The following is a 15,985-nucleotide window of genomic DNA, read 5'->3' on the forward strand; positions in this document are numbered from 1 at the left end:
TGCCTTATGTGTGAAGTGTGAGCTTCAGTGAATAAAGGCAGTCTTCAACACCGCCACCATTTGTGTGGTGGTGATCACCCAGCATCACCTCACTCACACATTCCTTTGTGTAAGGAGTAGTTGGAGAGAAGCCAAGCCCATGCTCCCTGGACTGGAATCAAGATGGGTAGCCCTTTAAGGATGATGCCCTGAGGACATGGACAGGGACATATTTCTTGCCTATAATTAGCTCCTGGAAGGAGTCTTACACAATAAGTGGGCTCTTGCTGCACAGAAGGGATGGAGCAGCCTGACAACTGAAAGGTGAAGAAACGAAAGCATGCTGTATGTCTGGAGTCATGGGTCCTTGTGCATGATGGGGAGGAAGACTGGGGAGATGGGCTGGGGTCCCCTGTGACTAGGAGTTAGGCTCCTTTGTGCTGTACTTATGGAACTTCCAGTCAACCAAGAAAAGTAGGTGAGGTGAACAGCTTGACATGGCTTGGACATGGCAAGTCAGGCATTTCTAGGCCAAGTTCATGAAGGTGGATCAGGAAGAATAATGACCAAGAAGATTTCTGAGGCAGGCCCTCCAGTTTCTGGCAGGGAACAGTCACTGCTACACAACAGAAGTAAGCCAAGAAAGGTTGGCCTTTTCTCCTTCTCTCTATCCCATTACATCACGGGTTTGGGTAGAAAGCCCACTGTGGCCCCTGTGGCATGTGTTATAAACAGGTGCTTCCTGGAAGCAAGGTGCCAGCAGGCAGAAACCCAGCCTCCCTGGAAATGCCTCACTCCTTCTGCCTGCCCAGGAGGATGCGATAGCAAGGTCCACAGGGCCCTTCCCTGAGAAGCTGGAGTCTGCTTAGACCACAAGCACCACCCACCTCCTCCACAGCTGGTTCCCTTCGTATTTACCGGAGAACCTCCAGCAGCCAACTAGGACCCATACTGTCCATAACTGCAGAGTAAATGAACAAGCAAGCACTGATAGAACTGAGCAGACAGGTCATCAGTAGCTTCCTACCCTTGTAACACATCTCTTATTGGAGATGAGCCCCATTCTCAGGTCTTGCAACCTCACTCAAAACCAGCTCAGAACCCTCCTCCCAGAACGGATCCATGAGCAGATCATCAAAGCTACATTCCGATCAGCAAGCACACGAAGAGGACCTACAGGGGGTGGGGGGGGAGAAAAACAGACAACAGGAAAAAAAAAAGCTTCCCCACCCATCTCTCAGTCACCATCTTCATCACCTGAAACGCCACACACACATATATCTAGTTTCATTGAGAATTCTTGTACGTGCATCCTCACCAGACTAGAAAAGAGATGAGGTATAGGCCACCTCCCAGGCCTTGCAATTGCCTTCTTTGATGTAGTCAACAGCTAGGATCACTGGGGCTAGGATCCTGGCAATTTCTGGAGCTCTGCAACCTTCTGAAAACCAACAGCTTTCCAGGTTCTTGCTTCCAGGATTCTTAATCACTTACTTCCCAGAAGCCAGGAGCCCCCCAGCTTTTACTCCAGAGCTAGAGTGCACATATTTCAGGATTTTCAGACCACACATGGCCTCTGTCATCACCACCCAGCTATGCTGCCATAGTGTAGGTATGCCTATAATCATCACATAAACAAAATGATATTCCAAGAAAATTTTATTTACTTTAAAAAAAAGGGGGTAATAGGCTGTGTGTCTCGCAGGTCACAGTTTCACAACTGCCACAGTGCTTAAGTTTTCTGCTTAAGCTAGCCATACAGTGGTTTCTGCAGTCCTGCTGACATGACACCTAACCCAAGTGTGTGTGACCTGAGAATACCCCAGCTTGCTTGGTGACATGGCCTTACCTTAGGCCCTAGTCATCTTGAAGCTAGGTGGCCTTTGCTATAACTCCTCTCTCTCTGTCTTCTCACCTCACTCTTGCTCTCGCTTCTTGCTCTTTTTCTTTCTCTCAATCTCAACTTCCCTCTTGTGCACACTCTCTTGTGGTTCCGCAATCTCTTGTCGCTCCTCCATATATTCTCTGAGCACCACTGCCTTGCTTTAGGTTTTCCTAGTGACAGCTAGGTCCCAATAAGGGGCAGATAAGGAGTCTAACTGGAACAGTTCAAGATGGCTGATACACCATGACGGAAGCCAGGTGCGTGGGAAGGCACAGGCATGGGCGCAATGCTGTCACTCAGGGTTTGCTGTTATGCATTGCTTCTGGCACCCAGCCCATCGGAAGGCAGGGAGCAGGACCCACAGCAGGGTTTGGCCAACAATCTATGCTAAAGGATCGGGTCTGTGGGTTTTCTGTTCATTTTGTTCTTGGACTAGGACTTCTTATAAAATATAATAAAATGATGAGAAAATGAGATTGGAAGGTATGCACTAAATGCAAGCTTAATTTCTTTAAATCATTAGCTTTAATGGGTGGAAAGTCTTTACAAAATTGTTATAAGACTTCATTAACTTCATAGTCTTAATTTTTGTTTTTACCTCATTGTGGACTCAAGGCAACCTGCAGGGATGCAATCAGAAGACTAAAGGGCCAACTTACTCTCCTCCTTCTAGCCCACCACCCCTCTTATCATCACCCAGTCATGAAATCCAACCACAAAATAGACACCAGAGGAGACCATTGATCTAGAGCACACAAGATGGGTTCCTGGGGCAGGGGCTGAAGAGAGTGGGCCCACACACGGGAGCAAACATGTGCACATGTGTGCCAGGGCATGTGTGTGCGGGTCCGAAGAGGAGTTTAGGGGATACACTGACAAGATGGCTCTGTGGGCAAGGGTGCTTGCTGCCAAGCTTGCCTACCTGAGTTTAATCTCCAGGACCCACATGGCAGAAGGAGAAAACTGATTCCTGTAAGCTGTCCTCTGACCTCCATACGTGTGCCATCGCACTCACACCCACACACAGAAACATGTTAATAAATGTGAAAAAAAATCAATAGTGGGATAGAAAAATTGTCTCCATCTCCCCTATTCTCAGCCTCATAGTGCATAGCATTGACCTTAATTTCCTCCCTCATGTGGACTAGCACTTTCCTTAGCAGTTAAGTAAACAAGATAGATCTAGTTTTTATTAACCTAATCAGACGGCCTCATCTTAACCAAAAAAAAATTTGTTTTGTTTCTTCCTTCCCTGAGATGATCAAAATAAGTCTATATTGGATGAAAGCCCTATGGTCTTAAGGCACAAAGGAAAAATCAGATCAGAGAGCTGGGGATATGGCTCGTGTAGTAGAGTGTTTACTTGACATGCACAAGGCCTTGGATTCAATTCCCAGAACTACAGGGGAAAAAATAACTAAATCAGATCAGAGCTCTCCAATACATTTTTAATAACAGGAACCGCTTTTACATATTGCATTACAAAAGCCACTTTCCTCAAAAAGAACAATAATTTGTTTTGAAATTTATTTTGTGATTATAATTTAATTACATCATTTCTCCCTTCCCCTTGCTCCCTCCAAAGCCTCCCATAATGCTCCTCTCCACTATCCCTCAAATCTATGGCCCCTTTCTTCACTAATTGCTATTGTATACACAGAAGCACACACATATGTAACATATATATGCATGTATGTTCCTAAATATATATTCCTAAATGTAATCTGCTCAGTCTTAACATTATATGTAATATTAAGCTGAGAGAGAGATACCTACCTGCTGTGTGCTGTCATTACTTGAGGTTGGATAAAGGGATCACTTCCTTTTGTCTCTGCTATTTATGTGGGTTTTTTTTTTTTTTTCGAAATTTAAATATGAGGAAGACTTTCACATGCATTATACAAAAGGGAAAAAAAAACTAAACCTCAAATCTTGGCCTCTCACAGCTGACTTAAGCCCAGGCTTCTCCCTATATTCCAGTGCTCCCTAAACTGTAACCTAGTTCCATCACTTTACACACCACCTACCAAGGACTCATAGCCACGCACCAAGGTGGCTCATAGCCATCTCCAGTTCTAGGAAATCAGGAGGAAGAATCTCTGAAGGTAAAGGTTTAAAAAAAAATCCCCAGTTCAGCAGGCCCAGCCCTGCCACTTCTGTACTCTGAGGAAGAGATTCTGAGGCATATGCCCCCACAGCAGAACCTGTAACCCAAAGACACTACCCTTAGAAAACCCACACTCCTGCACCACAGCAAGTCCCAGGCTCCTCTCCTGCACCCCTGCCCAAAGCCAAGCTTCACACTCCTCTTCCTGCACCTTACTCCCCAGCAAGCATCACGTTCCTCTCACACCCTACTCCTGATTTAAAGACAACTCCAAAAACTCCCTCTCCTTAGACTGGCCCCATACTTGTGAACAAAGTGAGGAGGTTTCGAAGGCTAAGCTTTTCCAGGATGGAGCACCAGCTGTTATCTTCCCCTTCTTGGGAAACCGAAAACTGAAGACCAATATGCAGACCGTCACGGTCGCTGCTCCCAGAGCGGTGGCAATAAGTCACACTCCCATGCATGATCTCTGAAGTAGTTCCCTGCTTGGAGGCTTTATTCCGATTGCATTAACATAAGCAGACCCAGGAGGCTGTTAAGTCTGTAAAGGATTTCAAATTTCCTTCACCAAGACACTCAGCCGTTACCAGGAATCACGTCCCATTCTTCCTAGCACTTCTTGCCACATCTAGGGAGTCAGTCCCTCTAGATTATTTCCAGATCTTCCTGCAGCCTATAGAGTGGAATCATATGGAGTGTTCTCACCATCCGGCAAGAGGGCACAGGCAGGCTGCAGGGATTCCAGGAGGGCACAGAGAGCTTCCTGGGACTTCAGCTACAGACCTTAACAGGATGATTCCGTCTCTCACTGTTTCATGTGCGCCCCAGGAAGGTGAGAGGCCAGCCCACTATGAACACCACAGGTGGCATGACTTGGCCATTCTGGGAGCAGGATGTTGTCCAATAGTCACCGGCTACTGTCCCAACAGGGGTATCCTGGAGAGTCAAAGGACTGCCACAGACATCTGGACTTGACCCGGTGTTATGCAAGAAAGTCACTGACGCATGGTCCACTGGGGGTGAGTCTTCTGCTTCCATCAGCTTGGAGCCTCCTGCTAGGCTGCTGTTCGACTCTCCCACACAGACAGAAGGAAAGCTTCCTCCCAAATCAAGCAAGCCATACCTAACTCAGCAAGCTCCCTGGCATCCTAGGAAAGACGCTATCACAAGGGCCACAAAAAGGGGAGCAGAATCCTTATTGTCCTGGTTCTTCACTGCATCCCTCCAGGATAAAAATAGTACTTAGCAATTAGTAGGTGTTCAGCAAATAATTGAACGAATGAATGTCTGAACGGGGTGTCTAGAGTCATAAGGAGAACTCCAGGTACCCAGAGAGACTTGGTAACATACAAAGGGGTTTGAATTCTATAGTGTTATAAAAATGAAGGCATTTATGAATATGAAATATGCGTGCCATCGAAATTCTAGGCTCACTGAAACTAAACTTCCACAAGCAACTTATTGGGTACAAATTATTTTGGAGCTACTACTGAGCTTTAAAAAAATAAACTATTTCCAGTGCAAAGTCACTTAACATTTTATTGGCCAAACTGGGGTTGAATCGAGCCAACGCTCATTACACCCACTGGAATTAGTCAAATCCAATATTGCTATGTATGTCTAAGTCCTCCAGAAAACTTGGGTGCCATGAGAGAATTAGGTTAACAAGAAAGTTAGTAGTGGAAATGGTCTGCAGCATAGAGGAGAAGGAAGCTGAAAAGAGTAAGGCTGGCCTTCAGACTATGATGCAGGGGGTACCCCTGAGAGATGAAAGAAAAACCTGAGATTCAGCCAAGATGATAGGGCTCCCAGAGCCAAAACTGCCCAGCAGAGAACCCTATTTCCAAAGGAACTAGAAGAGAATAGGAACCCACAGTGCCTGTCCCTGGCTGGAAATGCACAGACTCCATGTGTGTTGAGGCGCCCAAGGGCTGCATGCTCTCGGATCTCCACGCTGTCTCCTGCAGCAGGAGTTCCAAGCAGCAGTGTGGACGGCTGCGACACAGACCCTGAAATAACATCAGGGGATCATTCTGTTCCATGACTCGGGCTGTGTGAAGTAACACTGGCCGTAAGCTGAACACACCGGGTGGAGAAGAATGCTGTCGCCCCAACGCCGGCCTCTTCTCCCAAGTGCTACAGCTTCCCATTCTTACTAGCCAAGATATTTCCTCATGTAAGTCAATCAGTGACAAAGTTTTATTTAGGAAATGGAAGTCTATTATTTCATTTGCCTATTTCCAAAGAATCAAGCCCATTCTGGGCTGTCCACGTGATAGCTACCCAGCCGTCGATAAAGGTCACCATCTCTAGTAAGAAGCTCCTTACAGGGCAAGGCTCTAAGTCCTTCGTATCCATCATAGTCAATCGAATAGCTGCGATTTGGGTCCAGGAGCCATCCAAGGAGAGCAATCTCTGAGCAGTCTTTAACTCATGCCCAGATGAAACAGCTTTCGCAAAAGGGCTGGACCTCCCCAGTAGCCTCTGCAAGAAACAACACAGAAAAGCCATGGAGACAAAGGGGGCAAGGGGACATCAAGCAACACCACGTCATGAGAAGTCACTAGGGATGCCTATCAGCACGTAAGGCAGGACGCGACTACTGAGGTGGAAAGGACCTCGTGACTGAAACAAGCTGCTCTGAGTCCTAGCTTTCGCACTGAACTTGCCCTGTGAGCCTAGCGTGCTGACTCAACTCAGCAGCCACGCGTGAAGCTGCTGCGACCTGCACACCGCTATCTGCTTTGCTTCCCCTCACGATTTCAAAGGAGGGCAGAGTCTCTGTACCTTACTGACTCTAGGTGTCAACAGCATCCTTCCAACAACCAAAAATGTCTCCAGCTGCTGCCAAATGTCCCCCCCAAATCATCCTGGATTGAGGCTCACTGGCGTAGATATCCTGACTTGCCAACCTCATATGTGTCTGGGAAAGTCGAACAACACTTTTTTAGCAAAAAAAGGAGCTGTTACTAATTTGGAATAGTCTACCTGTTGAATACCTACATGGCTGCCTCTCCAAGTATTATCTCCTTAAGGTTAAGGAGAAAGCAAACTAAATGCAGTCTAATCAACTTGCTCGGCTGGTAAGTGGTGGAAATGTTACTCAAAAGCAGGTCAGAACCGGAGTCTGTCTCTGTTCTCTTAAGTACTTTTAATTTTCTCAAACACAATAAAACCAAAGGAAGGCAGCAGACGAGAAAGTACTTGGCATGTGGGAAGGATTTTATCATAGTATTATCATTAGCATTATTATTTATCTAATTTATTTAAGAACCAAAAAATAAAATAAAATAAAGAGAGAGAGAACGGAAAACAGAAGATTTGGTTCCTCCCAGGAATGGGAAGAATGGGCACCCAGCCACATGTGGGAGATATTGCAAACCTTCTCCCTACCTAGCGCAGCCCTCTTTTCCAAGTATGGCTAGGGCTCGGGAGTCCTTCAAGGACGACCGCTAATTCTTGAGAGCTGGCACAGTAGAGTAGGCCCCATTAGTGAGGCCTTCTCTGAAACAGTGACCCCACCACCACCACTGCTCAAGTTGGTACCGCTGCACAGGCTCCAGACGACGCACCCACCTCAGCATCATATTCCAATACAGGAAAGGCATCATGTCAGCTTTCATGAGGTACATAGAAATTCGCTCTTTACTTTGATCGAAGGGAAAGGTTTCCAGGGGTTGAGCCTTGTAGTCAAACTCGGCAAGAATCACACGGTTGTAGCCCGTCACCAGAGGACACGAGGTATAGCCATCATACTGAAATTATGAGAATAAGCAAAAAAGTACTTTCTGTAGCAGCATTATATAGAAACTCTGTAACTTATTTTCTGGCTAACTGCAATTGTTTCTTTGCGTGTATATGTGTGTTCTAGGTTTGTTGGATTTTTTTTTACTGTAAAAATAAAAAATTATGTGATGAAAAATAATACGAAAGACAAAAAATAAAGCGCCCGTATTCGGTAAACTAATTTTTAAAAGTACCAGGATTATGAAAGAACACTTCCTTTAAACAGAAGGGAAAGTGATAAATAAGGCAGTAATTCAGAAAGGTATACAAACCTTTTTTGTGGGTATTTGATTCTTCATAATCAGAGAAATTGTTCTATCAAGGATTCCTGACTGGGCAGCTATAAGAGAACAGAAAATCTGAGCATCAGTTCTTACATGAAAACTCATTTGCATGTAAGATTAATATGAACAAATTAATGGTGGTTCCATCCCTATCCCACTAGACTGTGAGTAGAGCATGACTCTTCCTTTTACTTGAAGTTCTATCAGAAGGGAGCCCTCAACTACTCAAAGGCCACATGGCTGTCACTATTAATTTGAAAGTAAGAACCCAGCCCTCTTAAACAGGTTGATAAAGGTGGCCCTACCGAAATCCCATTCCCCCTACTCCTGGGGGTTGGTGGCTCTCAGTTTGGTCTGGGTGCCCTGATACAAGGGTACCTTGTATCCCTGTTCACAGACAGCCTAGACTGGTAGCCCCGACCATACCCACTAAGGCAGATACTGGGCTTTCTTCTCTACAGTATTGCCTGGTGATGCCAAACTAGATAGATAGATGATTGATGATAGATGATTGATGATAGATAGATAGATAGATAGATAGATAGATAGATAGATAGTGTTTTTAGATATATTCATGCATATATATATGGAAATACATATGGCAAGAGTAGAAAAACATTTTCACAAAAGAGCCTTATTGATATAACTCAAAGAATATGTATGATCCAGGTCTACTAGTTCTCATTCACAGAACGATGAGATATTTTGAGATTAAGTAAAAGAAACAGTAGGGAACTACCATTGAGGTGAACAAATGTTCACCTAGAGAAACCATTCTTAACTAGCTGTTCAAAGATAGGCCACAGACTAATTTTGGCTGAAAACTATAGTATACTAACACTCAAATAAAACACATGATTTTGTTTTTCCTAGATGTGAACAACTAAATGAAACTATGAACTGGCTGTCCTCATTGCTGAGAAAGTAAAATCTGCAAAGATCTTGCCCCTCCTTGGGGAATTCGGTATCACTGAGGGTATAAAGAACTTGGAAACTGCACTGAGAATACACAGGGAGGCCCCTGACAAGCTCAATGACAGAGGAGTAAAGCTGGCTCTAGATGCCACTGTAGAGAGGCTGGGCCTGGAAGCAGTCACACCCAAAGGCTGAAAGAGCGTGTGTGTGCACAGACAGATGCTACCTGCGTTTCTTCCCTCTATTGCAATCTCCTTCTGTTTTCCCAAGAGTCTCTTGGCAAAGAAGCAAGGAAAGAGGAGTAAGCCACAAGGAAGCCGCATTCAATGTGGTAAGACATGGCTTGCTCATGGTTCTCTAGACAGAGGCCAGAAGGCAAATAGGCCCAAGGCAGGATATGTATGGTACTGCATGCTACATTCGGGGAGGTTGTGGGAGGGAAGCTAGTGAGAAATGCCTGGAGAAGGCTAGAGTCATTGTTGCCCAGACACTGGAGACACAAGCAAGCATTCATGTGAAGTGACAAAGGTGAACATTCACTGCACTCCTGTAAAAGAAAATGGGTGAAAACAACTCAAGTTTAAGTAAGGCTTCCTGGTGAGTTTTGAAGCAATCGTACAGCAAAACCCAGTTGGTAAAAAGGCAGACGTAAAAACAATGGGAATGCTGTTTACATGGCTGAGAAATGTAGGCGCCAGACAGACAGATGGCAGGCTGCAAGGGGTGCTTCGTTGAATAACTTTTGTTCAGTCCTACTTCAAACTGCATCCAAAACACTGAATTCCTATTTCTTTGTCAAGAATAAGCTAAAAGCCAGGCAATCTGACCTCTCATAACAGGTATTTCCACCACAGGAGCACGTGTAGTGTGGATATGAATTAAAAGCATTGCCTCACACACAAGCCATCGGTCACGAAGAGAAAATGTGCTAATGCCTCAGCAGACAAAGGTGCTTGCCACCAAGAATGGGGAACTTTTGAGTTCCGTCTCCGGAATCCACATGCTGGATGGAAAGAACCAACTCCACGCTGTCCTCTAACCTCCACGAGTACACACCCATAAGCAAATAAACATGATTACATTTTAAAAATACATTTTCACGATGGAAAAACACCCTAGGCATGCCCCCACCTTAACCAAGTCATGAACTCCAGCCTTACCAAAGACAAGGCAATCTTGTAGACATCACAGTCTACAAAGAATGACTTTAGAATATACGAATTGGCTTGTATGTGAGATGGTTCTCTTATACAATGTTAAACGTGTTGAACATAATACAGCTGCTGCGGATATGGAGCAAAGTGTGCTCTCTAGGAAAGGCAGGTTAAATTATTTAAGGCAGAGTATCACGACGCCTCAACTACATTCAAATGACTCCCCAAAACATACAAAAGTATAAAGAGTAGTAAATCAAATATGTATTTTTTTTTCAAATTTTTCATTAGTTGAGATTTTTGAAATGAAAGAGATCGGAAATAACTATCATTAATAATGGAAAAGATACTTGGTAGATCTCATAGAAAGGTGTCCAATTCACAAACAAACAAACAAACAAAAAAAAAAAAAAAAAACTCTTCCACCCCATCAGCAGGGAGGTCCATGTTTCACGGCATCCACGGAAGACAGCTCCTCTCTGTAGAGGACAGAATCTAAAAGGTAATTCTTCCCATCACTGCTAGTGCAGAGCATCGAGGTGGAGAAATTTAGTTTTCCAGGCTGAGGCCTTAATCGTGTACCAATCAGGGCATGCTCCACGGTGCTTGTCTATACAGAACAATTTTCTGGTCTGCAAGCTTTCATTGACTTGCATGTGTTTCCTAGGGAAACAAATGCCTCCCTAGTGCTCCAGTGTTTTAGGCAGAAGAAAAACAGCCAATCTGCCTGGCATCAAGGACCGAGAGCACCAGAGGGATAAGCATGGCCATCAGAAAAGGAAGAGAACTTAGAGAGCTGGAGAAGAGTCACCCTCCTTCGGGTCTTTCTTGCCCAGAAAACAGTCTCTGTGACAGCTGAGGACACGCTGTTTTGGTGGTTTTGGCAAAGCCCTTAAGAGATACTTTCTTCTTCATACAATACCAGCTTCATCAATGACTTGATTCTGCCTTGGGGAAGCCAAAGTCATGTTTAGGTCACAAAAGAGTTTTTTTTCCCATTACGAATAGAATATTATCAAAATTATTAAATTATGAAAGCTTATACTAAATTCCTGTTCTTGTTTTTATGGTACTGTGAGGAGCTACCAGTTTGAGAGAAGAATAGGAGCTGTTTCCCTACCTACTGCAGCAGCGGTCTTTGAGGTTGGAAGGTTGGTGCAGTCCCCAATGCCAAACACATTTGGGTATTTCTTATGCTGTAGGGTCTCTTTATCCACGTCCACCCAGCCAGCAGAATCAGCCACAGGACTCGTCTTGAGGACATCTGGTGCGCTCATAGGTGGTGTGACATGAAGCATTTCATACTACACAAAAAAAACAAGAGCATCCAAATTTATCCTGTCAGTGTATCTACAGCCCACAAGCTTTTCTCCGTCGCCCTCATTTTGTGTAACATCATTACTGCAGGGAGCATTATGCACTAGTGATTACATCAATCCATATGCTCTCCAGGACTTACGGGCTACTGTGGAGGAGGACGAGAAACTACACAGCTGTCCTCTCGGGTTGCTATGATCTGCCTGCGCTTGAGCCCAAGTCCCTTCAACAGAAGAGATGGGGGAATCTAATATTTTGAAATACTTCCCTGGCACTTCCATTCTTGCTAACAATTGAAGAGCAGCCTAAATTACTCATCTTACTCTGACCCTCAACTCTCAACTTAGTACTGTCTGGGTTTGGTCCTTCGGTTGTATTCTAGAAGGAGGTATTTAGAGTCACTGAAACCTGTAAAGATCATGTTAAGAGGAGGTATTTTCCCAAATAGAACTCAACTCACAAAACACATAAAGAAAAGTGCCAGTCACCAACGTGAGATGGCAAACTGAGTTATAAAATTCTCTGACACCTTGGAGAAGTAAAAAGGGATCTTGTCTAGCATTTGGTTGATCGAGTAGTGTTGAACATAGAGATGGGTTTTCTTTTTTCACCGAACACACAAATAACAATCTGTCTTTGATGATCCTGTGCTAAGGTTTTTACTCATTTCATTCAACTTTTTGTTTATATCATATCCTTCCACTTTTTGTAGGTCATGCCTTTCATTCATTTTATTTTACAGTTCTGTAAAGCAACTTCAATGTACTGTCAGGTCTACTCCAGGAAACATTTACTCAGTTATTTATGTTTCACAGGGGTAAAAATGTTAACATACTAAGACCATCTCAACCTTGTAATAGTCAATACCCCCTAATGTCCAGTGCCTTCACTGGGACTCCACGGTCTCTGAGGAGCCAGAAATCAAAAAGCTGAACTGCATTTATTCAAACTGTCTGTCAGTTGTAGGCTTATTTAACCTCAGGAAAGGTTGCAAATGGTTAGTTCTCTTGAACATTAAGTCCTTTAGGGGTTTCTTGAGGGCGTGAGTCCCTGATGCCAGGTCTGTTTGCTAATGAACATGGAGAAACCCAGACCAGTCCACACACTCTCTATGAAGTATCTGAGACCACTAGGCTTTAGAGTACATTTAATTCCTTGCACATCTGTTCTCAGTCTTAGGCAAACGTGAGAGTCAGTAGGGTAATTGCAGAAACTCAAGTCTTCAACCATCCTCAGTCTACACTCCAGACCAATTAATCGAAATCTGTGTTATGGATACCCAGGCATCAGCCCATTTTTAAAACTCCCTGGGTGATTTCAGCTCTGGGAGCAGCTGAGCAGTTACTTAAGAGCCATCAGTGAGCTTTTTGATATTTATATTCTAAGAGCATAATTGAAATATCTGAGCTGAAATCTTATGACTCAAAAGCAACTTTGAAAACCTGGTTAAAAAAAAAATTCACTCAGTCACGCAGATCTACCTAGACTCCCCAGAGCACAGCTGGAAACCACATTTTTAAAAATCACAACATTAAGTTCCTTTGCTCAAGCTCACACTTTTCTCACAGAAGTTTGCTTTGAACAGTCAGCCACTTGTGTCTACTTTGCATAAAATTTGCAATTTTGCTCACTTGTTTTTGGTTTGTTTGGTTTTTTTTTGGCGGGAGGGGTCAAAGAGGAGCAGCAACTTTAAAAATCAGGAGGTGTGGAAGGGCCTCCCAAAACTCACGACTTCCTGACAGCCTGGAAAGCAAAAACCAACAACAGCAACTTGTGTGACAAGATGGCTAGTATCCGCACAAAAACTCCAGCGGACCCTTTGCACACAGCTGCGTGAGAGCCATTCAAAGTGAGGACCCTGATCTGGGGGAGGCAGAACCAGGTGAGCAGGGGCAAAGTATGACAGCAGACGGCACAGAAGCACTAGGGAAAAAGAAGATAGAAATGTATCACAAGTACACCGAAGCCGGCGTGAAGGCGCTTCTGACAAAATCTGGGCAATTTGACAACAAAAATAATTTTAAGAGCATTAATGAAAGAAAACATTGGAGAAAAGGGGCCGACATGACTTCATACCAGTAATTAATTGGTCAATATAAAGGAAAAGGTACTTACTGATAAAAATGCCAAATGCTTACTGCTAAGGGAGGATGAAATTCTGAAGTCAAACAAAAATCGGTTTCTGATCATCACAGCGAAAGCAATGTAAGTGAGGGTCGCCAGTGGGTACTGGGTTTGGGTGAAACTCTAAAAAAAACAGTGTGTGCATCTCTCTAAAGACGTTCTTATTAGCAAAGGCGACAGAGAAGAGCAATTCAGTGGAGAGACTGGACTGTATCCAGACTGGAGACCAGACCAAACCTTCAGTGGAAAGCCCTGTGTGCTTGCAAATGCGATACCCTGGACCACCAGGTTGCTATGTAATGGCCCTGCAGCAAAGCTCCTCACCAGAAATAAGGAACATTCTCTTTTTGAGACAGTGCAGAGAAGGTTATGCCGCTCCAAAATGTCAGAGTCATAGAAGATAAAGAAAAACTGTGGAAATGCCCCCAGGTTGAAGGAGACTAAAGAGCCATCCGACTAACTGTGCAGAGATGGTAGAATGCTGCAGAAGCTATTGGGCTGATCAACAAAATTAGATACATGTAGTAGATAAAATATCATATAGGTGCCAACTTTACTAGGCTCATTGACTACTGTAGTTTCACAAGAAAGTGCCCATATATTAGAAAGTTTATCTAGAAAAATTATCTAGAGATAAAGAGAATAATGCTTGATGAATGTGAACTGTATTTAGGAGAACTAACAGAAACAGAGATAGAGGGGAAATCAAATAATAAAGCCAAAACAACTGCTGTAAGATTTTGTACGTGAATCTAAAAATAGGCATACACAATTTTGTTTCTGCTATTTTTGTTTTTATAATTTCTCTAGTTTTGAGGATATTTCAAATAAAAAAGATTTTTGAAGTATGCCCCTGAGCCAGCAGTAACATTTCTAATGATTATTTAATGTATTCTATTTAAGAACAAAAAAAAAAAAATGGGTGCAGTGGGTTTTAGAAAGAGCTTAAGCTAAAAAGGTTCTAATTTACATTCTTGATGCTTAGAAGACTAATCTTTGGTTCGTTCAAAATTCCTTTTTATGGAACCCTTCGTCATTAAATACAGAGTACAATGTGAGTGTCTCGTGATTTCTTGTTGCTGAAAGCTCCTGCCAGAATGGTATGAACAGATATTCCCCAATACCATTGTATCTGGTGCTTAAGTTTCATAATTCCTCCACAACTGTAGTAGTCTCACTTTGTGGAGAAAGACACAGATGCCCAAAACCAAGAACACACAACATTGAATCTTTCCAAGGAAGGTCATAGCTCTGCCAAGTCCCTTGAGAAGGAATTTTTAAATTTAATTTTATTCATATATTTATTTATTGCAATTTATTCACTTAGTATCCCCACTGAAGCCCCCTCCCTCATCTCCTCCCAGTCCCCCCCCCACACACACACACCCTCCCTCTTCTCCCCTTATGCTCTTTCCCTAGTCCCCTGATAGGGGAGGACCTCCTACCCTTCTCTCTGACCCTAGCCTCTCAGGTCTCATCAAGGCTGGCTGCATCATCTTCCTCTGTGGCCCGGCAAGGCTGTACCCCCCTGGGGGAGGTGATCAAAGAGCCAGCCACTGAGTAGCTCATGTCAGAGACAGCCCCTGTTCCCCTTACTAGGGAACCCGCTTAAGGGCTGGGTGTCTACACAAGTGAAAGGTGTAAAGACAGTTTGTTCCACAGAGGAAAAGCAGCACTGTCTGTCTTGAGCGACCAACTGCTTCCTTCCTGTTCATGAGAAGGACTCTTTTGAACAACTCTTTCTCTCACACCAAAGGTTGAGACATTCACAGGGCCTTGCATTTGAGGACGCACTCCCTAAACTATCCACACAATAAAAATAAAGTGAAATAGTTTGAGTGTCAGGAAAAATGAAGAAAAAAAAAATCACACGGCCACTCAGATAAGCCCTTGGGGCTCCCTACTGACACAATCTCTCCCATCTTGCCCTTTTCAGTTTTCTTCCCTTAGGTTTTCCTTCATCAACTTTCCCCACCAGGCAGCAATGGCGGTCTAGGAGGAGGGAGGCAGCCAGCTTAACCTGTCACTCACTGGAATCACGTGTGTCTCTCCAGGCTTGTCCAGCTTCTCAAAAACAGCCTCCTGTTTGTCAGCTCGGACTTCAATAAGGTTGTACTTATAGTTGACAGTGAGGTTCCTCTCCTGGATGATCTCCTGCAAGGCATCTGCGTACTTCTTAACTCCAAAAATTTTCCCAAGAGCTGTGTTGAAGATGATATTAGCCTTGGGTCGCTTTCCAGTCTAAGAAAAAGGAAAGAGAGTAGCCAGGCAATTATTCCAGCCACCATTTTGTTTCTTGTTTCTTTCTTACATCCAGATCATAATTAAAACCCTCAGTAGGGATCTTATCAGCTTTTTATCACTGGTTGAGTTGATAGCGCTTCAAAAGCTTGTACCAAAACCCCACCCACCCATCCCTGCTCCTTGAGCTGGA

At 43.9% G+C, this 15,985-nt stretch overlaps 1 protein-coding gene across 3 annotated transcripts in view; it reads right to left on the reverse strand.

Annotated features, from left to right (window-relative positions):
- Window positions 1-3,701: 3,701 nt before the first annotated feature.
- Sqor (sulfide quinone oxidoreductase) overlaps window positions 3,702-15,985 on the reverse strand; it is a 44,307-nt gene continuing 32,023 nt past the window's right edge. For all 3 annotated transcript variants that reach the window (XM_060371866.1, XM_021645065.2, XM_021645067.2), the window contains exons 6-10: window positions 15,583-15,792; window positions 11,231-11,414; window positions 8,030-8,097; window positions 7,548-7,726; window positions 3,702-6,455 (exon numbers count right to left, since the gene is read on the reverse strand). In XM_060371866.1, coding sequence (XP_060227849.1) covers window positions 6,398-6,455; window positions 7,548-7,726; window positions 8,030-8,097; window positions 11,231-11,414; window positions 15,583-15,792 — 699 coding nt within the window. In that variant the 3' untranslated portion in view covers window positions 3,702-6,397. The remainder of the gene's footprint in view (window positions 6,456-7,547; window positions 7,727-8,029; window positions 8,098-11,230; window positions 11,415-15,582; window positions 15,793-15,985) is intronic.

This window comes from Meriones unguiculatus, chromosome 18 (genome assembly GCF_030254825.1).
Source record: "Meriones unguiculatus strain TT.TT164.6M chromosome 18, Bangor_MerUng_6.1, whole genome shotgun sequence".
Taxonomy (NCBI): domain Eukaryota; kingdom Metazoa; phylum Chordata; class Mammalia; order Rodentia; family Muridae; genus Meriones; species Meriones unguiculatus.